The 26,655-nt window shown below is 47.5% G+C and overlaps 1 protein-coding gene and 1 pseudogene across 5 annotated transcripts in view; one reads left to right on the top strand and one right to left on the bottom strand.

Annotated features, from left to right (window-relative positions):
• Positions 1 to 14,413, top strand: part of LOC123068859 (uncharacterized) — a 28,977-nt gene extending 14,564 nt beyond the window's left edge. The window contains exons 4-10 of one of the 5 annotated variants that reach the window (XR_006432078.1): positions 9,018 to 9,194; positions 9,342 to 9,411; positions 11,842 to 12,095; positions 12,187 to 12,258; positions 12,336 to 12,704; positions 12,863 to 13,002; positions 13,251 to 14,413. Coding sequence is in view for 2 of the 5 variants with exons in the window: in XM_044491537.1 (XP_044347472.1) it covers positions 9,018 to 9,411; positions 13,251 to 13,285 (429 nt within the window). In the remaining 3 variants the exon portion in view is untranslated. Of the gene's footprint in view, positions 1 to 9,017; positions 9,412 to 11,841; positions 12,096 to 12,186; positions 12,259 to 12,335; positions 12,705 to 12,862; positions 13,003 to 13,250 lie in introns of all 5 variants that reach the window. The other 4 variants (XR_006432077.1, XR_006432080.1, XM_044491538.1 and 1 more) reach the window with 4 other exon arrangements.
• Positions 14,414 to 16,288: 1,875 nt separating this feature from the next.
• On the bottom strand, positions 16,289 to 21,937 carry LOC123064962 (L-type lectin-domain containing receptor kinase SIT2-like; annotated as a pseudogene).
• Positions 21,938 to 26,655: the final 4,718 nt, after the last annotated feature.

Raw genomic sequence — 26,655 nt, 5'->3', positions numbered from 1 at the left:
GACTACATGTCACCAGCATGATCATCCGGTGTTCATCACAACCCGGTATGACTTATCATATGCACCAGCACTGCATGGTGGGAGTTATCAATACTCATGATTTGGGTTCTTACCCTTACTACAATCAATGTTGGTAAACCAACTAAGTGATTTAATATCACAGGTATGATCTATTTCATATTTTGATATTTATTCAGCCTTGGTAATCAACCAGGCTTTGTATTGGGCATTATGACCTGTCCGGCGGTAAACCGCCAGGACAATCCTGTTTATGCAGACATAAGGATCGCATGACATTATCAAGATATATAAGCAAGCACAACAGATATAATGGCGGATCAAACAGCATCATGTAGCAGTGCACAATGGCAACAGATCAAAGTATCTCAACTAGCCTATTACAAGGCACCCTGAGGCCCGGAATGATGATTGCTTTTTACACAGAACACAGTCTGTGAAAATCAAGCCCATGGCCGGATTAAGACTCGTCACTAGGTTGACGTGAAGTTGATGGATCCTCTGGCGTCGGTTCAACCTCCTCCTCTCCACCCAGTGGCTAGAAGTCAATGGTGGTCCAGTCAATCCGGGTTAAAGCCTGGAAGACAGCTTCTTCACTTATAAGATTGGACGGTTCAACGTCAGGGGCATATGTGTGCTTACGGATTAGCGGGATGAGATTCTGCACTTCTTTAACAGCGGCATCAACCCGTCTGTTATCTGCATCATAGAAGGACCGATGAGTGGACAAGTTAGCTTCTTCAGCCAATTGGCTTGCCAGTGGGCGCATCTCCTTTGTCAGAGCTTTAAGGGCTTCATTATCAAATGCTGACCCGTCTGCCTATTCACTAGGATAGCCCTTTGCAATATCTACTGGATCAAGATCCGCGATCCACGCTTTGGCCCGCGTCAGTGCGGACAAAGCGCCAACACTGGCAGCAGATCGCTTTACCTCCTCTATTTGAGCAGGTGTCATCGATAGCCTGACCAAAGTATCCTTGATCAGAATTGGTGCCGGTTTGTTGTACGAAGCCGCATAGATGACTCGTTGTGCACCAGTATACAATTGCTCAATCAACGTATAGGCTGCCTTCAACTTCATCCGCATATCCGCGCCCAGATGAGCAATACGACTGCCTGCAACGGTTTAAGAATTTAAGGTTAAATCGGCAAATTCGAAGATGCTTCAGACAGGTTATTACAAAGTACTTACCAAATATTGCAGAAGTCATAGCATTCACTTCATGCTTCAGCCCAGTTAGCTCTTCTGCCACCGGTTTAAGAGCTGCTTCAGCGTCTTCAGCCCGTTTTAACAGAGCAGCCTTCTTGGTGTCCCAGTTTGCTCGTTCATTCTTGAAGCCCTCTTTCAATTGCTCCATGGCTGCCAAAGTGCCTTTCAGTTCCTCCTTGGCCTTGGTAGTTTCTGCTTGCTGGGATTTAATGTTTTCTTGAAGATCAGCAATTTGGGAATCCTTACTGTTCAAGTCAGCTTGCAACAGACAAAATGATAGGTTGGTCATATATTCTTCAAAGTCCCAAGCACATAACAAGTTATACACTTGGCACTTGGGGGCTAATGTGGATTGCTTCTTAAAACGGATATTTTAAAGTCCCAAGCCTCAATACAAGTATTAAGCTTGGCACTTGGGGGCTAATGCCTAATTGATCAGTCAAATCAAAGGTGAAGAAAGTCAATAAGGACAAAATGTTTAACAGAAAGTCCCGGTTCATCTTGAAGAGGTAAACCGGTCCTTGGTGACTACACAGTTGAAGTCCTTTTTATCTAAAGTTCCGGTCCATCTTCAAGAGATAAACCGGCCCTTGGGGGCTACAATGAGATTGACAAAAGTACAAAGCAAGATTTGCAGAAATTACCTCATATCGCTCCTTCATCAAGTTCACTAAATCGGCCTCACAATCACGGCTTGTATATAGGCGGTTCAGGTATCCAGAGTGAAGATCTTGAGCGTTGAGATGAGCATAGCTTGACAGATCAGTCTTCCATTTACCTTTGTCCACAGCAGCAAATTCCTCTTTGGCACTGTGTTTTGACAAAGCAACAGGGCGGCCAGGTCAAGTATGGCCAAATCCGGTGATCAGAACATCATCAGTTGCTTTGCTTGGACTAGTTGGTTTGTCTGAGGTTTTGGCGGGGCTTGCCGGATCAGCAGCAACATTTGGAGGATTAGCAATTGGCCTGGGCAGATTTGCATGAGGACTGGCCGGGTTAACTTCCGGCGGGTCAACATAACTATCCTGCTCTTGGGGTACAGGACCGTCCACAGCAATGTCAGCATCTCCATCAACACCTTCTGGGATCTTCTCCGGTTCAACATCTTCTGCAGAAGCATCTGTTCTTGCCTTCTTGCTGAGCCGGCCTTTGGCGCTGCAAAATAACAAAGGTTAGTATGATATACCAGGCGCAAGAAGGATAAGCTAAAAACATCACTCACCCAGGTACAGTCTTGAGAGGAGGCATTTGTGTGGCTGATGAGTCGCCAGAAGATGAGTTGGAAGTTACCTGATAATTCGAGTCAGATGGATTAAGTGGATATCGGAAGCAACCCGCCAAAGGATAAGATTTATTGGAAGAACAAGAAACCTCTGAACGACACTTCCGGGTTGGTGTATCCGGTAAACCGGAGGAAGTGACCTGTTGGCCACTATGCCGGGTTGTGCGACAACCTTCGTGTTGCTGTGTCTTCAAAGAAAATTCTGGATCCAAATGAGCAAGAGGACGTGACTGTTTTACTTTCCGAACTACACGGCGAAGTTTTTGAACCGGAACATGATCTGAATCGGAGGAAAGGAAGATTACCTCTACATGATCAGCATGGCTGGCTTCCGCATCATCCTGGTAATAGTCATTGTCAATAAGGTGTACGAAAAATGAACCAAGGGAGTCAAGTTCTACCTCTTGTTCCGACTCATCAACATCTTCGAGCGGATCAGAGGACTACGTGGTTCTCTTCTTGGCTGGCCTCTTTGTGACCTTGCTCTTGTCACGAAGAGCCCTCGCCGGTTTGTCTTGAGCCTTGGCCGGTTTGTCTTGAGTTTTTCTCTTCCAGAATGGGTCTCTGGCCTGTAAAAATAAATAAAAGATTGTCAGGAAAAAGTTAAAGAGTATACAGATTACAAAAACAGAAGGATAAATTCTTACGACTGGTAGTTTGTTGGAAGCGAAAAAGGGGGCCAATCCAGTCTTGCAACATTCCGAGATCGGTTCGTCTAGCATCTTCTTTACAGACTCAGCGACTTCCTCGTCAGTCATTGGTATGTCAGTGTGCCATTGAGGATCGTTGACATTTCCGATATATTCATGCATTAAACTGGTGCGGCGGCTTAAGGGCAGGATACCCCAAGAGACCCAGCAACGGACAAGATCAATGCCAGTTAAACCATTTGCTAGAAGAGCCCGGAGCTTAGCAAGCTGTGGTGCATAAGTTTGTCGTTCCTTGGCAGTAAGCCGCTGAGGTAGCGGATGTCCATTGCTGAGTCGGTGAGGGCGGTAATCCGGCAGATGATTTTTATCATCAGGAGCGATGTTACGGCAATAGAACCATGTTTGATTCCAGTCTTTGGGGTGGCTGTGATGTTTGGCATGAGGAAAATATACTTCTTTCCTCTTTTGAATCGACACCCCGCCAAGCTCGGTATTGGGGCCATCGGTGAATTCTGTACGGCGGTTTAAGTGGAAGAGATCTCTGAAAAGATCAATGGACGGTTCTTCTTGCAGATAAACTTCACAGAACACTTGGAAATTTGCAAATATTGGACACAGAGTTTGGCCCAATATCTTGAGGGTGGAGCTGGAAACTAGCAAGTACATCCCGGAAAAACTTTGATCTGGGAGGACTAAAACCTCGGTCTAGATGCTGCATGAACACAACCACTTCTCCATCTTGAGGTTCAGGAGGCACTCCGGACCAGGGACTCGCCAATGAATGACATCCTTCTTGGCTAAAGCGCCAGTCAGAACATACCCAGTAAGCTGTTCTTCTTTGATCCGGGAAGGAACCCAATTGCAAGAAGAAAATTGTTTGGCCATTTGTTGCTGACAAACTGTAAAGGAAGTTCACATGACGGTTTACGGTTCAAGATTGACATACATAAACCGGTATCAAACCGGGAGATTTCAACAAAGATTATATACATGTTAAACCAGAAATTCATGTTCAGGTAATATTGGCGGTTTAAGTGAGGGCTAATGGTACCTGGCGGGTTATCAAATTTGAAAGGTTAAAGCGCCTATAACAGAGGAATCAGATCTGAAATCTACTAAGTGTTGCAGAAATAGGTTTCACAAGATGGTAAAATAATTTTGGATCTACCGTGGTTCAGTAAAGAAAATTTGCTGAAGCCCTAACAATGGCGACAGTGGAACAACAAGGAGCCAGATGAGATTTGTTGGTGATCTTAAAAGATACTATGCGGAGGCGAAATAAACTAAAAATCTCGGCCGCAGAAGAAACAGGTCAAGTTTGATCTAGATTCAATAAGGTAGCAAGGGAAAAGTAAAGAGCACGGACGAACACTGACAAACATGGCCGAGTACTGAAACCTTAATGCAGATCTAGGGTTGAGGGAGAAGAAAGCTTACTGTATTCACAGGAGTGGCGGAGGAGAATCGTGGATCTCTGGTGCGTTCAGGTTGATGCAGCGGCTAGGGATGAGGCAGAGCTTCAAGGTCGACGATGACGGCGGAGCTGTCGGGCTTGAGCGGTGAGAGGAAGAAGAAGAAGCGCGGAAGGGGAAAAGTGAAAGACCCCGGAGCCTATTTATAACCTGAATGGATAAAGTAGGCGAGCGCGAGAATCAAGGAGCCGAAGCGGTAAAATGGGGCGCAGCTGTCACCTCGATCTTCGGAAGATAATTAATGAAGGGAATCTTTATAATCTTTTCATACAGAGATGACGTCATGATGATTTACTACAATTTTAGAAGATGATGTCATGGCGGTTTACCAAAGTTTACAGGGAGAAGATAGCATGGCGGTTTACGAGAACCGTAAGAACATGTTCACAGAATTTTTCAAAGTCCTGAAGATTGACATGAACTTATTCAAATCAACCTGGGGCCTAATGCTGGGGATATAACTACTGAGTGTAAACCGCCCAGGAGGGGCCGGTTCACGCTCAACTATACTGAAGCCCATGAAGACAAAGAAGATGGCGCTTTACTGATAAAGCTTAGAGGCCCAGAGCCCAAAGGCGGATTAGGGCCCATAGTTGTAAACCGCCATAGTTGTATAAACTTGTGTTGTAAGTTAGGGAGGGAGAGACCGAGCCGGACACTTGTATGAGCCGGTCTCGGGACTCTGTAAACTGGCCGGGCGTCAACCTGTGCATATATAGGGACGACCCGACGGCGGTTCAGGGACAAGAAACAACAACTCGAGAGCCAGGCATAGCGTGTTTGCTCCCTGGCAATCGAAACCCCAGTAATTCCATCACAACTAGACGTAGGCTTTTACCTTCATTGTAAGGGGCCGAACTAGTATAAAACTCTCGTGTCCTTTGTCCGGTTTAACCTCTCTAAGCTAACCCGTCACGATGGCTCCACGACTAAGTCCTTTCACGAGGACATCTGACATGATAATTCCACGACAAATTACAAGCCTTTTTTTCTTCTTTTTTCTTTAGTCTTTTTGTTTGCATCCACTACACTATCCTCTTTTCTCGTAGTATGATGTGTGTGTGTTTATAACTTGGTTGCAACTCAACTTCTAATTTTGTTGTACAGGGAGAGGCATTAGTTTTTGCACGTCCCACAATGGGCACGCAACTGTATGTCTTCTACCTTGGTCCCAACTAGGGGGACCTTTGTTTTGTCGGAGGGGGTGGCGTCGAGAGAGACAGGGGCCCACTAGGCATGCAATTGCATGTCTTCTACCTTGGTCGCAACTGGGGGACCTTTGTTTTGTCGGAGGGGGCGGCGTCGAGAGAGAGGGTGCTAGTTGCATGTCGCACAACAGGTAGGCAACTGCATGTCTTTCTAACTTGGTCGCAACTAAGGGGGGACCTTTGTTTTGTTGGGGGGGGGGGGCGTCGAGAGAGAGGGGGCTAGTTGCATGTCCTCACAGCAGGCAGGCAACTGCATGTCTTTCTAACTTGGTTGAAACTAAGGGGGGGACTTTGTTTTATTGGAGGGGGCGGCATCGAGAGAGAGGGGCCTAGTTGCATGCCCCACACTAGGCATGCAACCTTATGTCTTTCTAACTTGGTCGCAACTAGGGGGGGGGGGCTTTGTTTTGTCGGAGGGGGCAACGTCGAGAGAGAGAGAGAGGGGCCCAGTTGCATGCCCACACCAGGTATGCAACCGCATGTTTTTTTAGCATGGTTGCAACTACATGTCTTATAACTTGGTTTGCAACTCCACTTCCATTTTTGTTATACGGGGAGAGGCGCCAGTTTTTTGCATGTCCTACAATGGGCACGCAATTACAAGTCTTCTAACTTGGTCGCAACTTGGGGGGGGGGTGCTTTGTTTTGTTGAAGGGGACAGCGTCGAGAAGAATGGGGCCAAGTTGCATGTCGTAAACTGGGCATGCAACTGCATGAACTCCAACTTGGTCGCAACTTGGGGGGGCCTTTGTTTTGTTGGAGGGGTCGGCATTGAGAGATAGGGGGCCAGTTGCATGTCCCACAACAGGCATGCAACTGCATGTCTCCTAACTTGGTCGCAACTACCGCGGGGGGGGGGGTGGTCTTTGTTTTGTCGAAGAGGGCGGCATCGAGAGAGAGGGGCCCAGTTGCATGTCCCACGGTAGGCATGCAACTGCATGTCTTTATAACTCCATGTCTTCTAGCTTGGTCGCAATTGCATGTCTTATAACTTGGTTGCAACTCTACTTCCGTTTTTGTTGTCTAGGGATAGGCGCCAATTGCATGCCCCACACTAGGTACGCAGCTGCATGTCTGCTAGTTTGGTTGCAACTACGGGGTATCTTTATGTTTGTCAGAGGGGGCGATGTTGAGAGAGATGGGGTCCAGTTGCATGTCCCACATTAGGCTGCAATTGCATTTCTTCTAATTTGGTCACAACTACATGCCAACTCGACTTCGATTTCTTGTTGTACGGGGACAGGCGCCAGTTGCATGTCCCATAATGGGCACGCAACTGCATGTCTTCTAGCTTGGTCGCAAATGGAGGGGGCTTTCTTTTGTCAGAGGGGCGACAAAGAGGAAGAGAGGTGGCCCAGTTGCATGTCCCACACTAGGCACGCAACTGCATGTCTTCTGGTTTGGTCGCAACTGCATGTGTTACAACTTGGTTGCAACTCAACTTCCATTTCTTTTTGTACGGGGAGAGGCACTAGTTGCATGCCCCACAATGGGTACGCAACTGCATGTCTTCTAGCTTGGTCGCAACTGGAGGGGCCTTTATTTTGTCGGAGAGGCCGACAACGAGGGAGAGAGGTGGCCCAGTTGCATGTCCCACACTAAGCACACAACTGCATGTCTTCTAACTTGGTCGCAACTGCATGCCAACTCGACTTCCATTTCTTGTTTCACGAGGACAGGCGCCAGTTGCATGTCCCACAATGGGCACGCAACTGCATCTCTTCTAGCTTGGTTGCAACTGGGAGGGCCTTTGTTTTGTCGGAGGGGGCGACAACGAGGGGAGATAGGTGGCTTAGTTGCATGTCCCACACTAGGCACACAACTGCATGTCTTCTGGTTTGGTCGCAACTGCAGGTGTTATAACTTGGTTGCAACTCGACTTCCATTTCTTGTTTGTACGGGGAGAGGCGCCAGTGGCATGTCCCACAATGGGCACTCAACTGCATGTCTTCTAGTTTGGTCGCAACTATTGGGGCCTCTGTTTTGTCGGAGGGTGCGACAACTAGGGAGAGGTGGCCGAGTTGCATGTCCCACACTAGGCACGCAACTGCATGTCTTCTAACTTGGTCGCAATTGCATGCGTTGTAACTTGGTTGAAACTCGACTTCCATTTCTTGTTGTACGAGAAAGAGGCACCAGTTGCATGTCCCACAATGGGCTTGCAACTGCATGTCTTCTAGTTTGGTCGCAACTAGGGGGGTATTTGTTTTGTCAGAGGAGACCACGTCGAGAGACATGGGACCCAGTTGCATCCCACACTAGGCATGCAATTGCATGTCTTCTGACTTGGTCGCAACTCGGGGGAAGGGGGGACCTCTTGTTTGGTCGGATGGGGCAGCACCGAGAAAGAGGGGCCCAGCTGTATGCCCCACACTAGGCACACAACTTCATGTCTTCTAGTTTGTTCGCTACTAGGGGGATCTTTATTTTGTCGAAGGGGGCGGCATCGAGAGACATGGGGCCGAGTTGCATGTTCCACACTAGGCACGCAACTGCATGTCTTTCTAACTTGGTCGCAACTGCATGCCTTATAACTTGGTTGCGACTCGACTTCCATTTCTTGTTTGTATGAGAGGCACCAGTTGCATGTCCCACAATGGGCACGCAACTGCATGTCTTCTAGCTTGGTCACAACTAGAGGGGCCTTTGTTTTGTCGGAGGGGGCGGCCCAGTTGTAGGTCCCACACTAGACACGCAACTGCATGTCTTCTAACTTGGTCGCAACTGCATGCCTTATAACTTGGTCGCAACTCGACTTCCATTTCTTGTTGTACGGGGACAGGCGCCAGTTGCATGTACCACAATGGGCACGCAACTTCATGTCTTCTAGTTTTATCGTAACTAGTGGGGCCTCTGTTTTGTCGGAGGGGGCGGCGTCGAAAGACATGGGGCCCACTTGCATGTTAATGAACAAAACCCCCTGCCACTAGAATCTTGTTGTTGAACAAAATGTTGACATCCACCAATACCAGCCTGTGACCACAAACATGTTATGTAGTTTACTATTTTCAACTATGCATGTGAAAGTCAACAAAAGAAAAGCACTTTATAGTACCTCTTGGTCAGCAGCAAAACAACAACTATGTGTAGGTCATGTTACCACCTCCAAGGAAATTCATCCCCTGCATTTTTCATAACAGTATAAGTTTCTTTCTTTTTCAATCTTTTTTTTCACAGAATTACAAGGGCATGATAGTAGAGCGGCAGGTCATTCATGAAGCAGGGAACTTAAAGAGGGCACAAGAAATATTTTTTTTCAAGAAAAGCTCGTACATGTGGTGCAAATGCACTTGGAGATGGTTGGAATGCCAAATTCATCGCAGGCTGTTGTTGCTGCACATACTGGACACCAAGGTACGGCTACCATGGAAACACAAAATCATGCTTATGTCAGTTTCTGGGATGGTGACACAGCTCAAACATATGTATTTACAATCTAAGGGAATTTTTGTTTTCGCATATTTTATCTTACTTGGACTGGGGTCACCAAATTATGTGGAGATGGAGCATGACTGCTTGGAAATCTCTATGCCAAAGTATTCACCGGCTGCTACACGAAATGCAGAAGACAGTATGTGCAATCTGAATCCATGACATATTTTTCTTGTTTTTGTCTCATGCCAAGAACCATGTTCATTAGTTTATCATATTCAGAAAGTGTCAAGAACAACAAAAAATTTCAACCTTTTCCCTGCCCACAACAAGTGTACAACCTTTTCTCTGTCCACAACAAGTGTACTACATGTTCAGTACGTGTCCTGAACAGTATGTGTGCTGGACATACAAAAATTAGCACCAGCATGAAAATTATTATCTTTTTTGTCATCAACTACTGAAACTCATGCTTCTAATATACTACAGTTTTCTTTCTTCACTTTTTTTTCTTCAGAGAAACTTAAACAACACGCTGAGACAAAGTTGGAGTTTTCTGCCATGGAGTTATCTCAGAGACAACTGGGAGAGAAGCAAAAGTTTTCCAGTCGTTTAGCTTTTCTATTGTGTGTTTGCTGCGTCCGTAGGCAGGGATATAGGTACAACGGGCCAAGCAAACAGCAAAAACAAAAAACAAACAAACAAGCAAAGCCCACACCACAAGCCCATCATGGGAGGGATGCTAAACAGGCCTAATCTGGGGTGACGTCAGCCGACTGAGACTTCGCCAAGTCTCAGTCAACTGAGACCTAGACAGTCCCTTTCTGAATATCAAGCCAGAAAGTAGAATAGCCTCTGCACACTTCTGTTGGTGATAAGTCTGAATAGTCCTCTTCAACGACTGGGTATGCATGATTCGTCATCGTCAATCCCGGCGTCCTCTGGCTCTGCATATGCCAAGCACCCGAGTGCGCATGTGTTGGACTTTTCTGCTCAACCTGAGGTGGCCCGCGGTAGGTATGCACCGCACAAGTAATGTAGCTAGCCTGAGCGTGGAGTAACTGCACGCGGGCTCAAATGAGCTCGCTATCTTGGGCGTTGAATAGAGCATCTGGAACTGCGCCATTACTTTATACGCCCGCTGGCGGTGTGCTAGATAATGGACACTGTAGTTGAATACTAGTGGGACAGGGGCTGGTGCTTGGCCTTATTTTAACGCGCGGTGCGATGTCCGTTTGTCGCTGACGAGGTGGGCCGTGGATCAGTTTCGGCGTTCTCGTCTGATCCGTGGACCAGGAAGTTGGCTTTCCGTTCGATGGGCCCAGGCGGAAATTGTGCGGGTGATCTGGTTCCTTCCTGACCTCACTTCAGAGCTCGAGGCTGGCGGCGGCGACGACCCCATGGAGTTTCTGATGCAGCCTATACGCGGGTACTTCTTCCCCCCGCTGTCCTTGCGGTTTATTAGCGACCAGATGTGTGCTTTGAAAAGATTTGGTTTGGCCTGGATCAGATCCACTTTCCTAGAGGTGGTGGGAGTGAGTTTGGTGCCGCCACCAGTACCGGCGGAGCCGACTGTGGTGGCTACGGTGGTGGAGCATCAGGTGGTGGTGGAACAGGTGGTGGCGGCGCAGGAGGCTCCGATGGGCAGCGTGGACGCCCAGATCTTGGCAGCCAAGGGAGCGTCGGCTGACATGAGGGACAACTTGCCACCGACCTCGGAGCTGTCAACTGGAAGATGAATCCCCGAGCGCTTGGATGGAGTAGGTTAGTGCTGGATTTGATCTTATGGTTAGCAAAGAAACGTAGTTCTATAGGTAAGAACAAAGTTTGTAAGGATAAAATCCTGCCATTAGCGTCTGCAGTGGCAACGAGACCGGGCAGCTGAACTGCGGATCGGAATCGGCAGGTATGTGGATCCGTAGCTATCCGACGGTCTGGAATCGATTTTTAGGCTAGATGCTTGGTAGTTGAAGGTTGAGTTTTTCATATGCCAGATCCAATATTATTCAGAAAGTAGGGAAAGTTTGGTGCCATGCGATTTGCTGCAAATGGGACTGCCGAATCAGGTGGAGGTGCCGCAGCAGCATCCCACGGCAGGATCTTCGGGCCTGCTGCGGTGGTGGCGAACAAAAGGGATAACTCGCCTAGTTGCCTTCGACCACCAGGCTCTCCACGGGGAAGATGAATCCCCAGGCCCCGGCTGAAATAAAAGGTGAGGAGAAAGCTCACTGATTCCATCAAGAATGGTGGAATTTTTGAATTTTAGGTTTACATGGATGAGCGAATCATACAGCGATGGCGAATTGCTATGCTTGCCGTGTGTCAACAGTATTTAGATAATTCATGACAGGTGTGTTTGTGTTTGCTGGCTGAGAATTGGTGCTGCCGCACCCAGCAGGACACTGCCCATCTCGCATTAGTGACTTCGAGAAGGCTGTCAGGTGTTTTTATAGAAAAGCCAGCTGATAGTGTGACCGCTCCAGTTCTTGGCAGTACTTTCGACTCACTTGGCAAGGTGTATGATTTAGACATTTTGCTTTGTACAGTTGGCAATTACTCCGGTATATTTTAGCCGTGTCCTCAGTTCTTGTTATTTCCTGCATTCTCAAGAATTGAAAACATATTGTAGGGTAAAGCTGGTGTTCAGAGCAGAAGGTCTTGCCATTGCGAATGTCTGGCTCTGATAAAGACTTTTACAAGCAGAGGACAATGTTTGATACTCCTCTGTAAAGAAATATATTATTTCTTTACAAAGGGAGTACATTAAGCATAGAGAGAGTCATAATCATTCGCTTTCACTGAATTTGGCGAGATAATCCACAGTTAGAGAAGCAGGAGAGAGTTTGAGGCAAGTAACCCGTGGTAGTAATCATACTAGTGGAGGTATTGGCACTAATAATGTACCCAGGTCATTTCCATGTGTTGGAGGCCCGCTTACGTCTCTGGGATATTAAATATATTATGTGCAAATCAGGTGCTGATGCTGGCTCTGGGAGGGGTACGAGGGGGCAGAAAAAGAGTTGTTGTGTCAACAATGCAGTGACAGGTTGTGAGATCATTCAGATGGACTGACCGAGTGTTGTGAGATCATTGAAATTTTGCTGCAACATTTTGAATTTGCAGGGGATGGGACACCTTGCGATGTGCCTGAAGCCTTGATGCAATATGACCGCAATGATGTTGCTAGACAATCAGGTTATCATCTGTCATTTCGCTTTGTTCTAAAAATTGAGTTATCTTTGCATTCAGTTAACATAGTTCTTTGCCGACATCCATGAGCATGAGGATGAAGTGGGTAGGGGATTGTGCGTGGTGTCAGGCTGGATGAGGAGTAACCTAAGGTTGCAGATAGGCATGGTCAGGACATCGTGAAGGGTGAGATGGGTGATAAGTTCTGAGGAAAAGCTGGTTTGAAGGATGAAGAGCCAAACACAAGAGACATGCTACTTTCTATGACAGGATGTTGTCATACACTTCCAGAGAACTTAGCAAGTAAGTTAAGTTTGAGTGTTGTTAGTACAGCGTTTGCAATTGTTAACTTGTGTGTCTACCATCGACACGCGCAAGAAGTGGTTCGAGCATATAGGTCTATATCTTGTGGTCCTAGTGGCGCTCTGATCTAAAAAATAATAATCTTGTGGTCCTATCAGGAGAAGACTTCGTGAGGGAGTTCGGACCAAACGGGCTGTTGACAGTGGATTCGTGTGTCGCGGCTGATCATTACAAGGAAGGTCGGATGTTTGATAGTTGACAGATCAGGTGGCACCACGTCTTTGACTTGCGGTTTGTGGTGATTGACCAAGAAATGTCTTACTGTCTTTTGTACAAATCAAAGTTTACACTAGCGATCCGGGGTTTTACAACTGGCACTGATGTATAGCTCGTATAGCCTGGACTACGAACTTATGAATATGATTATGAGCTATGAAGTGCTCGGCTACAAGCTTCAGTAGACAAAATTATTTTATGCAAAGACAATTTGAAAAGACATGTCATTGTTCAACTGATAACCAAGTGAATGGTTGATACATTTTGTAGATGATGCTGCCGGTGCCAATGTACGAGGTCCATAGTGTATGAGGTGATTTTGATGAGGGGGACAGGGTTGAGCTGCCAGATTTCATGCTTGAAGTGCTCTTTCTGAGGTATGAGTTATACGGATGTAGTATTTTAGATCCGGTGTCTGCGAGATTGATTATGAAACACGTTGTGTACATTAGACATTGGAGGGGAATGTTAGCTACCATCTCATTTTGTGGTGTGGTAGTGATTCTAAGCCCAGTGTTTGCCACATTGAGCTTAACCTGTATTTTGAGCAAGACATGGCAAGCTAGATTACATCCTAGTCAGCTGGCGTGGAAGTGCTTGTGATCACTCTGTGCTTAGCTATACTATATTTGCATGTAAGGATTGATATGCCACATGTTGAAGGTGGTAACTGAACCAGCAGATGATGAATCGTTGGTTTTTAAGATTTGCGAGTGCTCTGTTAAGATTGTAGTGCAGAACTCTTTAAGGTGTTCATTTTGCAATTAATGTTGTTCAGAACCATTTGGAGTTACTCTCCAGCTAAGGATGGCTGTGGTTTTCAATTAGGAGACCTGGACGGTGACTTGGTATTTTGCCAGAATGGCTTCTGATGAGTTCATGTCGTGTTTTGCAAAAAGGGAAACTGGAAACTTTCAATACGTGGTGCGTTTTAAGTACTTATAAGGTTATGCTGATGATGCGCTCTGGGGTGTGTGGTTTTGCTGTGCATCATGAGATTTTTGAGTTTCGAACGATGTTCGGCCAAAATTAGCATGGTTGTGATTTTCAGTTGTGACTAGATGCTTGTGAAATTGCTACAGATGCTATTTGGAACAATTGGTATTTTGATGGAATAGCGACGGGAAAACTAAGGGCATGTTTTGCAAACACATGACACATCTAGACATTTGGAAAGGCATAGACAAACGAAAATTCATGGTCTTTTTTTTTACGGTACAGTGCTGACTAGTACTTAATTTTCAAGGCTGTGATTTAGCCCATGTAAAAGAAAAGTTTGTGATTTAGCAGGTGATGAAAGAGAAGAATCGTGTAGGGTAAGGCTGCTAGCTACCTGCAGCTATGGGCCGCAATAAATGGGATATAATTAAGGCCGTTAGTCCAGAATCTTGTGATGTCACGGCACAGATCGAGGAAGGACATCTGAGAGCAAATATAGTAGATCCTAGTCAGCCGGCTATAACATTCACCACGTCAACAAAATCCTACATGAGTGAGAAGGGAAGAGAGAGAGTACAGCCGGCTCTTCAGCTATCGCCGGGCTGCAGCACAGTGTACGAGAAAAAGGAGGCTGCATGCAGCTCCTTTTTTCCTCGCTGCCAATTACTGTTCGTTTCTCTTTCTTCCAACCTGCATGCATTGAATACTATAACCAGTCTAGTAGTCCACATATAGCCAGCTTATTATACAAGCGTACGTATGCAAAGACTTTATGCGACGTGGAACAGCTATATAGCCGGCAGCAGGCGTTTCTATTAGCCATGCTCTGATCCGGTAGAGGAGCAAGTAACGGCGTAGTAATTATAACCAATCAGATGCGGGCCACAGACCCTGAAAGAAAATAGGGATACTTAAAGAATACATGCGCCTATACACACTGAGGTGGGAATCTCATAGCTATTCGACGGAATAGATAACGAGCGTATCTGCGCTCGGGCTCAGAATAGGACATTCGAGCTGGATCCGGCTTGCCTGCTCCCTTCCCATGCTTCTATCCGTGCTCCCACTTCATCCTACGGCTGTTTTTTTTTTTCTTTTTTCCTTTCTAATCTAATCATCTTTCCCCCTGATTTTAAGGGGGTGGGGCCGAGCTTTATTTTGTTCCAATCAAATTAAACCACGTATGCGGGAGTACGGATGGGCGCACGCGGAGGGAGCAGGCAAGTCTCGTCCTCTACGTAAGGGCATCCTCATCCGCACAACACCAAGGACCGGGCCATGGCTACACGGTGGACACCTACCTCACGTACGTCTCCATGTCGTGTTGGATGCTCCCAAACGCCAAACTGATGGATGTGTTGTTTGTAGAGTCAAATGGGTGCCTCCAGAAGAGGTTGTCTATTCTCTGATAAAAGTCTACCGCGACAGCCATTTTTTTCTGTGGCTAACCCAGGGCGACCCGGTTGCATGGCTGGAGTTTCGGGAAAAGCATGAGAGAAATGTGAAAGCGAAGGGAGGAGTCGGTCCACTGAGGAGACTGTAGCATTGGATGAGATCAACTTTGTAAGGATGTGTTTGGTTACAGGGAGATGCTAGGGTGGTCTCAACTCTCAAGATGCCATATCTGTGTGGTCAAGGTCCGTGGTTGGTTTTGTTGCGTGTTGATGCGTGAGCCATGCATTTTTCTTTTCAATTTTTTATTGATTTGGTTTTCTTCATTCCCAGTGTCTTGACTCTTGACTAGCTTTTCATATTGTTGGTGCAGCACTTGGATATAATTTGCATCTTCTTGCTATTAATATATCCACGTTATCGTAGAAATTATCTCCTCAATCTATAGAAAGCCAGTATTTGTTGCATCTTTCAACAGGGAAACTAAGCTAGTTATTTTGAATAAAATATGACCGAGTATTGAGTTTTTAGAATTAGTCACAAGGGCAGTAATTGTATGTGTTGTCCATATAATTCTGGCCAACGAATACGTGCATTTTGCCAACAAGTATACTCTATATATGCACATATTTTTCTTCATAGTATGTATGCACCAGTTATTACACTTGCTAGCAGTTTTACTACATTTTTTTTTCGAAGGGAGGGGGGGGGGGGGGGGGGGGGGGAAGCAGTTTTACTACATGTCCTTCATTGTAACTATATGTTAGTGTAGTGAAGGATAGAGCCGTTTTTTTTAATGACGGATTACCCCGCCTCTGCATCAGATGATGCACACATCCATATTTGTTAATATTAGAGTATCAAACATCCATTACATCGTACAAAAATGACAAGCAAAAAGAACACAAAGCTCGAATTAACCGGGCACTAAGAAGACACAATGGCTCAGTCACATATCACAGTGAGGATCATGCAATTCACCTCCCAACTCTAAGGACGGATGTGCTGTCAATACTCGCTGTTGATGAAGGATACGTCATGATGAATTGGCCGAATCCTTCATTCTGCATTATAGTCATCATCTGAAAGCTTAAATATGTTGGTGACATCTCTGGCAATGGCATGTCGCCATCAAGGTACTGCATCACCTGCCGCATAGTAGGCCTTGCATTGGCGAATGGGTGAGAGCATAGCAGGCCCAGCTTTAGAGCCACACATGCCTCGTCGGCGTTGTAGTTGCCCCCAAGCTGCTTATCCACGGGATCAAGGAGCGATCCCTTGTTCCACTGGTCGAGCACCGATTCGACCAACAATACTTGTCTATCCTCTAAGTTTGGGTTGACGGGCCTCTGCCTACAAGTAACTTCAAGAACAAACACTCCAAAGGCAAACACATCGGTGAGAGGTGTCGCTTTGCTAGTATGCCCTAGCTCAGGAGCTAGGTATCCTATGGTTCCCACCACGTGTGTGGTTTGCGGGTCGGCATCGTGGTCGTACAACCTTGCAAGGCCAAAGTCACCAAGTCTTCCATTCATGCCACCATCGAGGAGGACGTTACTGGCTTTGATGTCGCGGTGGATAACCACTTTCTCCCACTCTTCATGAAGGTAGACCAAGCATGATGCAATGCCTTTGATGATGTGCCACCTTTGAGCCCAATTCAAAATGGGTTTGTCTTCTCTGCCGTGCAAGTACTTGTCAACGCTCCCATTTGGCATGTACTCGTACACCAGAAACAATTCGCCTCTTCGTCGGCAGTAGCCAAGCAATGGCGCAAGATTGCGGTGTTGAAGACGTCCTATGCTCACGACCTCCGAGATGAATTCCTTGATGCCCTGCTTGGGGTCGTGTGCAACCTTCTTCACAGCAACCTCCATTCTAGACACCGGAAGGATGCCCCTGTGCACCCTCCCAAATCCTCCAATTCCTAGCAGGTGCGTGTCGCTGAAACCTTCTGTTGCACGGTACAGATCCTTGTACGAGAACCGCTGTGGACCAAACTCGACCTCCCAATCCTCTCGCAGCTCGGCGTACCGGAAACGTCTCCGAAGCACTAGGAGAACAATGGCACCTAAGGTGAGGACGAACGCTCCGGATGCTATTGGCAGAACTATGTCCAGTACCTTGGATCGTGGCTTCGGTCCCATGCGCGGAAGCTTTGGTAGCTTTGTGATGTCGATGGCCGGAGCAGGGCCGTTCATGGCGAAGCTCTAGCCGAGCACATAGTGTCGCACGTTGATCGTGCCGGTCGCCGAGGAGAAGCCGACGTACGTGACGTTTGTCACCGCGGTTGTGAGGTTGTAGGTGGCCGTGAACAACGGCTTCACTGGTCGGCCTACCTTGAGGGGAGCCATGGTGACGGTGATTTGAGCAACCCTGTGGTCGTAATCCACCCACACCCGCATGGCCTCACGGCTGATCAGGCTTGTGGAACTAGAGATTGAGAGATTGGAATGGCACAACCCAAAGGGTGGCCTCGGGGTTTATATATATCGATGCCCTAGGGCATAGTCGGCAGTCCGGTATATACAAGTTTGTTACAAGGGATAATGACTACGGGTAGATAAGAGATACTAACTACCGTATCCTGATGCAGAAGCTAACGTGTTTAACATCCCCCCTCAATCCAAACTTCGTGCTAGAAGATTGAGATTGTGTCTCTTTGAGACAAACGCCGCTTCTGCTAATGGCTTCGTGAAGATATCGGCAATCTGTTCCTTGGAGGAGATGAACCATACATCAAGTGCTTTAGCCGCAACCCTTTCACGCACAAAGTGAAAATCCACCTCTATATGTTTTGTTCTGGCATGAAATACTGGATTGGCTGACAAGTACGTAGCTCCTAAATTATCACACCACAAAACTGGAGGTCGCGACATGAAGACACCAAGCTCACCAAGGACAGACTGTATCCAGATTACTTCAGCTGTTCCATTTGCTAAAGCCTTGTACTCAGACTCAGTACTTGAACGTGAAATGGTGGCTTGCTTCCTTGAGCTCCAAGACACAAGATTTGGCCCAAGAAATACTGCGAAGCCACCTGTGGATCTGCGATCATCACTGCATCCAGCCCAATCCGCATCCGAGAAACAACTTAGTAATAGAGAGGGTGACTTCCGTATGGAAAGACCCATATCACGTGTGTGTTTCAAATATCTCAGAATGTGTTTAGCAGCTGAATAATGTACTATGGTTGGTGTGTGCAAGAATTGACAACCTCGGTTAACGGCAAACGAGATATCCAGTCTCGTGAGTCAAGTATTGAAGTGCCCCAACCAGACTTCGATACTTGGTGATATCATCATGTCCAAGAGGTGATCCACTGTCCTTACTGAGTTTTTCACTTGAAGACATGGGAGTGGTTGATATCTTGCAGTTTTCCATGTTGGCACGCCGAAGTATATCGCCAATATATTTCTGTTGAGACAGAACAATGCCCCCTGGCGATGACGTCACTTGAACTCCAAGAAAATAATGCAAGGGACCAAGATCCTTGAGAGCAAAAGAGACTTGGAGAGCCGCAAGCAACTTGGTTGTGGCAGTCGGAGAGGAGCTTGCCACGATGATATCATCAACATACACCAACATGAAGATAGTACGCAGAGAGATACGCCTCATCCCAAAACCGGAGAGGCATAGACGCATGAGATAAAAGTGAAAGCCCCATGTCAACGATATGGCGGTGTTTCCTTTCAGCGGAACTGTTCTGTTGATGCGTGTGTGAGCAAGAAACATGATGAGCAATGCCAAGTTGGCGAAAAAATGTGTTGCTAAGTTTTTCGTATTCCCCGCCCCAGTCAGACTGTACACATAAAATTTTACGTGATAAGAGGCGTTCAACATGTGCAAGGAAATCCCGAAAAACATCAAACACATCACATTTTCGTTTGAGGAGATAAATCCAAACAAATTTGCTATAATCATCAATGAACGAAACATAATATTGGAACCCACTAGATGAAGTTTTAGCAGGTCCCCACACATCTGAAAACACTAATTCCAAAGGAAAAGAAGACACACTCGAGGATCTAGGAAAGGGAAGCTGATGTGCTTTGTCTTGTTGACATGCATGGCACACATTGGTCAAAGACCGACTCGACGATGCTAATTTATTGGACGCCAAAATATGTTGGACAACTTGAGACGCCGGGTGACCAAACCGGGCATGCCAGTCTTCTGCGGAGAGCCAAACAGAGGACAAGGCACGGGACTGCATTGGCCGAATGGGGTAGAGCCCGTTTTCACATCTGCCTTGAAGAAGTACCCTCTTGGTGGTCAAATCCTTCATGAGAAAATGAGTAGGATAGTATTTTAGATAGGCATGATTATCAACAGCAAGACGATTGACAGAAAGTAGGTTTTTATCAGCGTTGGGAACATGAAGAATATTGCGAAGTTGAAGATTAGCAGAGGGTGTGGGAAGGATTGCATGACCACGATGAGCTATGTGCAAACCCGAGCCATCAGCCGTGTGGATGCGGTCCCGTCCAGGGTACTTCTCCCGTATGGTGAGGCGGTCCAGATCAGAGGTGATGTGGTCGGTGGCGCCCGTGTCCGTGAACCACGCAGGGTCACCGAGGATGGAAGGAGGTGAGGCAGCAGCGAGACCCACCATCTTGGAGTGTTGTGGCTGAAAAGCATGATTGTAGCGTTGAGCACACTCCCACGCATAGTGCCCAGGGCCACGACAGAGTTGGCATTGGACACGGGTGTGATTGCCACCCCCGTAGTCACCGCGGTCACCACCACCACGGTTGCCACCGTAGTCACTTTGCGGGCGATTGCCACCGCGATCACCGCGGTTGCCACCGCGGTTATTGTTGTTGTAGTCACCGCGGTCGCCTTGGTTACCGCGGCCCTTGCCACGGTAGTTGCCTTTGCCGCCGCGATTGTTGTTGTTGGTGCCGGACTTGTCGCGGGCGACGTAGTTGACAGAAGATCCACCAGCGTGGAGGTGAAGACGCGCAGCGTGGTACTCCCGACGACGCTCGAAGGAGAGAGCGTGCGAGTAGAGCTCCCCAAGGGCCATCTCATCAATCCGAGTGGTAACAGCGGTGATGAGGGGCTCGTAGTCGCTCTCGAGCCCGGTGATGACGGTAGTGATGATGTCGTCGTCGCGCATGGGACGACCGGCCGCCGCTAGCTGATCGGCATAGGAGCGAATCTTGGCGAAGTAATCTACCATGGAGAGATTGCCCTTGCGGAAATTTGCCATGTCCAGTTTGATCTGAACGACACTAGCACGGCAATGAGCAGAGTACATCTCCTCAAGGTGTGACCAGATGGCACGTGAGGTGTCAAAACGAATGACTTGCATGAGCACGTCATCGGTGAGAGAGGCGAGGAGATAGCTGAGCACGATCTGGTCCTGCCGGTACCAGACGGCATAGTCAGGATTGACGGCGCGTTCCCCTTTGTCATCAGGTGGAAGGAGCCGAGGAGGTGTAGGGGAGGTGCCATCGACATAGCCGGCGGCGTTGGCGATGCGAAGGGGAGGAAGGATCTGGGCTTTCCAGAGAAGGTAGTTGGAGGTGGTGAGTTTTGCCGTAATGAGGCTAGCAGATGGAGGGGGCACAACGGAGGTGGAGGGAGCCGAGAGAGATGCCGGCAGGGTAAGCGAGGGCATGGCAGAGTCGGTCATGGCGCCGGCAGAAGGAGAACCCATCGAGCTATGAAGCGAGATGGCCTGATACCATGTGAAACTGGAGATTGAGAGATTGGAACGGCACAACCCAAAGGGTGGCCTCGGAGTCTATATATATCGATGCCCTAGGGCATAGCCGGCAGTCCGGTACACACAAGTTTGTTACAAGGGATAATGACTACGGGTAGATAAGAGATACTAACTACCGTACCCTGATACAGAAGCTAACGTGTTTAACAAGGCTCAGGTTGCGGAAGCTACCGTCCTCGTCGTCGAAGTAGCCGGCGTAGTAGGACTGCAGCGATCTGAGGCCGTTGACGTTGGCGCCGGCGTGGTTCGCGTTGAGGTCGCCGAACTCCTTGTTCTGGATGGTGTCCAGCTCCACGGCGAAGAAGTGGTTGCTGCCGTTGCCGTTGTTCTGGACGTCCGTGAGGCCCAGGAGCTGGCCGGGCAGCGCGGACGAGAAGTTGGTGCTCGACGCCACCACGAAGGCCATGCCGTGGGCGCTCAGGTCGGTGAAGATGGACTGGATGGCGAACACGAAGGAGGCCGAGAAGGACTGAACGACGGCGCCGGGAGAGCCGGTGAAGCGGAGGGGAGTCCGGTAGAAGGCGTGGCCCTTCTGCTGGTCCGTGCCGTTGGTGAGCTCCAGGAGGCCGTCTGGGGTCACCGTGGCCGCGCCGTCCAGGGTGAGGTTGGCGCCGGTGAAACCGGAGTAGAGGAGCTGGCCATTGCCCTCTCCGATGGTGCGGGCTGCTAGAATAAGGCAAATTAGGAAGAGGAGCCGGTGAAGCATGAACACACTCTTCTCCATGGTGGAGGACGTACGGGTTAGCAGACGAACACGAGGGGAATTAATGTGTTGTAGAGGACCCGGCCGGACGGACTGGCTACGGATAAATGGCACGTTTTTGGATGTTTGGTGCAGTGCACCTAGTTGGCAAGTGTGAGGCGCCCAGCGGGAGGAAGGAGCTCCTCTCACAAAGATTTTTCCAAGTAAAAGGTATGGGGGCGAGCAGCAGTTTCAGTATAGATGGAAACATGGTTCAGTGTGGGACCTCCCCACTAGTGGAGGCGCTTTTTTTTTTTTTTTGTAACCATAGTGGAGGCGCGCGTTGTACCGTGAGCGGCACGCCTTGTGCTGATTTTCTTTTGTTTCTAGAATACGTAATTGCCCGTGCGCTGCAACGGAGGTATACTTACTCTAATAGTTTAATATTAATAATCTCAAACACAGAACTTTAGGATCCGCATGTACATCTCGCAACTACATTTGTCAATATCTCATTGCTTCTTTTCCTCCATTGCATCTTCACTGCATGACTTTTGCTCGGGTACACCGCAGTGGGAGATGCTCAAGCGAGCCGACCACGGCAGTGGGAGGGAGGGCATCTAGTAGCTCCACCTGCGCCAACACCGAGCCAACGATCCAAAAACAGGGCAATCACAGTCTCGCCCTGATCGATCCCGCACCACCTCCACCGCGCCCAAGGACACCACCACCACTACCGCCGTGCAAGCCGCTGCAAAGGGCCAACCCCACGCCGGATTTGAGGCCGCTGCACCGCAACGACGCCACGCTGCGGGCTCCTGTACGTGACCGCCGCACAATATATTTAATAGTGTTGGCTATCACACCTTTCTCCCTTTGGGCCCATTAGACGTTTTGGATCTCAGTTTCAACAAGTTCGAGGGGCCTACACCCATACCAAGATCCTTTGGCAGCGTGCTAGATTACTCAGGCAACCATTTCTCATCCATGCCACATAATATTTCTACTAAACTTGAAGAAACTGCCATTTTCAAGGCATCGGGAAACCAACTCTTTGGGAATATTTTACCATATTTTTGTGGTACAAAGATACAATTTCTTGATCTATCTAACAATATCCTCCATGGTACAATCCCTTTGTGCCTAATGGAGGATGCAAATGCATTGAAGGTTCTAAATCTGAAAGAAAATCAACTTCAAGGAGAGATGCCTCATGATGTCAACAACAATTGCATGCTTGAGGTGCTAGACTTTAGTGGAAATTGGATCTGAGGGCAATTGCCCAGATCTCTCTCTTCTTGCAAGAAGCTGGAGGTTCTTGATGTGGGAAATAACCGGATCAATGATTCTTTTCCATGCTGGATGAGTGGACTTCCTGGTCTTCAAGTACTTGTCCTGAATTCTAACGAATTCTTTGGACAAGTGGCGCCATCTATTGCTAATAATAAAAACAATTTTCAATTTCCAAGTCTGTGAATTCTGGATCTCGCCTCCAACAACTTCTCCGGTACATTAACAAAGGACTGGTTTATGAATCTAAAGTCCATGATGGTCGATACTGCTAACGGGATATCATTGATGAAATACATATCTGACCTACAAAGGCTCCGACAAGAATATCAAGTCGCCACTACACTCACTTACAAAGGGTATTCCATCGCACTTCCTAAGATCGCAAGGACCCTTGTACACATTGATGTGTCCAACAATGCATTCCATGGTAGCATCCCCCAAGCTATTGGGGAACTTGTTTTGCTCAACATTCTCAACATGTCACACAACTACTTGACTGAAGGAATTCCACCCCAACTTGGTCGTTTGAAGAAAGTAGAGTCTTTGGATTTATTCTCGAACGAGCTTACGGGAGTGATTCCACAAGAGCTAGCATCTTTGGACTTCCTTGGGACACTAAACTTCTCCAACAATAAGCTGGAGGGAAGAATACCAGGATCACCTCATTTTCAGTCATTTTCCAACAACTCGTTTCTGAGGAACGATGGGTTATGTGGACCTCCATTATCCAAAAAATGCAGCAATGAGACAACACCATATACCACGGTTGATCGTTCGAAGGAAAACCCTGCGGACATTGTGTTATTTCTCTTTTCTGGATTGGGATTTGGTGTTGGGTTTGCAGTTGTAATCATAGGGACATGGGTTCTTCCAATTAGTAAGAGAAGTTGAAATGGTGCTCTGTTTTCATTTGGAACCAGTGGGAAAACATACACCATTGGTAGTAAACTAGTAGTTAATGTTTTCTTCTGGGGTGAAGATGACTAGCAGTATGATAACATATGTACTACACCATTGGCAGTAAACTAGTAGTTAATGTTTTCTTTTGAGGAGGTACTCCCTCCTTTCCGGTTTATAGGGCTCAATTCTTAAATCTCATCAACCAAGGCATTTTGTGAGTGGAGGAATGTATCTCGTACTTTACAAAACTACTTAAATTAAACTCATGCATTAATTTGGATTAATTGCAGTGCACGCATGCTTGGCCACTAGATGAGTAGGAACATTACATGCATTAGTGTGTTCCTTTTTAATTCTTGCATGCAAAGATTTAACGCGCCTTAAAAACTAAAAATGAGACGGAGATGAACCCTTTAAATTGGAAAAACAAAAAAAGTTGAAATAAACCCTATAAACCGGAAAGGAGGGAGTAGTAGTTAGTGTTGTATTAGTGTTGCCAGGCATCTGCATCAAGGCTTTAATTTGAGGAGAAATGGTGTGACATGTTGTATCATGAAAATACATTGTGATGTGCCACTTTATTCAAGCCCCGATCGAGTTCATAGTTGGCTGAATGAATATTCAGAGTTACAAGGTGTCCTTTTCTCCCCGTAAAACCATATATGTTCACCTTTGTATTTTCGTGTTGCAGACCGGAGATGATATACTAGGGTAGTAGATTGTCACAACATGGCCATATATAACTACCAGACTACAAACAGTGTTAAGTGCTGAAGCACTTCTGCAAGAGAAAACATTGGTGCATGATCCAACCATACATAATACCATCACAGGTGTGCAAGTAGGTGCCACAAAGCAAAAGAGACCATTCATGCATGAATGAATGATCCCACATTGGCAACTGCATATACAACTACAGACTTCGAAGATAACAGGGCAACACCAATAGACCGTCCAGCGAAAACCAAAAGATACCCGAGGAGTACTAGACTTACTAACGTCAGAGAATGAAACACAACTCAACCTCTCGATCGAGCAGAAAGGAAACATCGGCCACCGCCCACTAGGGGCGTGTTTGGTTGCCCGCATCAAGCCCACCCAGGCCCGCGCGAGAAGGAAGAGGCATGTTTGGTTGTCTGGTTTCACCATTGGGCTTGCATCTTAAAGCTTCTTAAAGCTGGAAATGCTCAAATCGGCAGTTTCTCGCGAGCCAGGCCGAAGCGAGGGCAAGCAAGCGGGCCCTTGCACGAGTGGAGAAGAGAGGGATGCGAGGTGATTATGTGAGGTCTTCTTCAACCTCCAGTAAGCTTCTATCTAATCTCCTCCCTCTGATCTACACAACGGCGCTTTGTTTCGAGGTAAGTTCTACACGAAAAAGATGCACCTCGATGCTACAGTACCACTGAGGCGATCGGTTGGTAGTTTCATTGACCGTACATGCTCAATTTCTTGTTCCCGTTTGGAGCTGTTTTGGACGAATTTTATCAGATTCGCCGCGCACGATCGATTGTTTGACACTGCTTAATTATTCCTCTAGCCAGTGTGGTTTCTCTCCATCTCCTCTCCCGCGTCCTGCTGTGGTAGCATCATCGTCGCCGTCGTTCATCTGGGCCTTCTCTCCATGATCCTACTGTAGTTAAGCCGCCATGGCGCGCACACTGATGGGGTTCTTCTCCTCTATTCTCTGCCACCGACGGGGTCGATCATCTTGGCCTCCTCCCGGCTCCTCTTTCTCGTCCTACTATATTGGAGTCATTTTCGGCGTCGATCATCTCAGCTCCTCTCTCTCATCCTACTACATTGATGATGCCATGGCGTGAGCACGGCATTTCTCCCTCTTCTGTCCACTGTCTTTGCGCGAGCACTCCAACTAGTTCGCTGACGGGGTCGCTCGCCCATGACTTCGTGCTCGTCATGTTGGACACGGCGCCACGGTCACTATCCACCGCGGTTGCCATGGTCCGGCGCACACTGAATTTCTTCTCCCCCTTCCTCTGCTAGCTCTTAACACTATGTGCTAAGTGCAAGTGCGAGCTCTTAATCATACCCCATGTGGGCAACCAAACAGCGGGTAGTTGTATGTGTCGAGACAATGCAGGCAACCAAATAACGTGCCAAAGTTGATTCCCTAATGCAGGAAGTCCATATGCAGGCAACCAAACAACTTGCGGATGTCGCATATGGGGCTGTTTTTTCAAAGCCAGGCTGGGTTGAGATGTGTATGCAATGCTGCTACTGTTCACTACTGCAACCAAACACGCCCTAGACAAACCGACACAGATTGGCTGACGAATGTCAGCTGAACTTGCGCAAGAGAAACACGGTGAGGGTGACGCTGCCGGACGAGCCCCACAAATCATCGGGTACGAACACGAAGCACTTGGCCTTGTATCCCTGCAGCCGACGGACAAACTGCACTTTCCCCGATGCCGACTGATACGTCTCCAACGTATCTATAATTTTTGATGTATTCATGCCATGTTTATAATATTTTTACATGATTTTGGTATGATTTGGTTAGAACTAACATGGACTGACACTGTTTTCAGCAGAACTACTGTGGTGTTGTTTTGTGTAGAAATAAGAGTTCTCGGAATGCGTTGAAAATCAGCGGAGAATATTTTTGAAAAATATAAAAAATACTGGAAAGAAAAGCTACCGGAGGGGACTCCCGAGGGCACCAAGAGGGTGTAGGGCGCCCCCCTAGGCGCGCCCCCTGCCTCGTAGACTCCCTG

The sequence above is a fragment of the Triticum aestivum genome, chromosome 3B (assembly GCF_018294505.1).
Source record: "Triticum aestivum cultivar Chinese Spring chromosome 3B, IWGSC CS RefSeq v2.1, whole genome shotgun sequence".
NCBI classification, from domain to species: domain Eukaryota; kingdom Viridiplantae; phylum Streptophyta; class Magnoliopsida; order Poales; family Poaceae; genus Triticum; species Triticum aestivum.
This window is presented reverse-complemented; position numbering and strand designations above follow the sequence as displayed.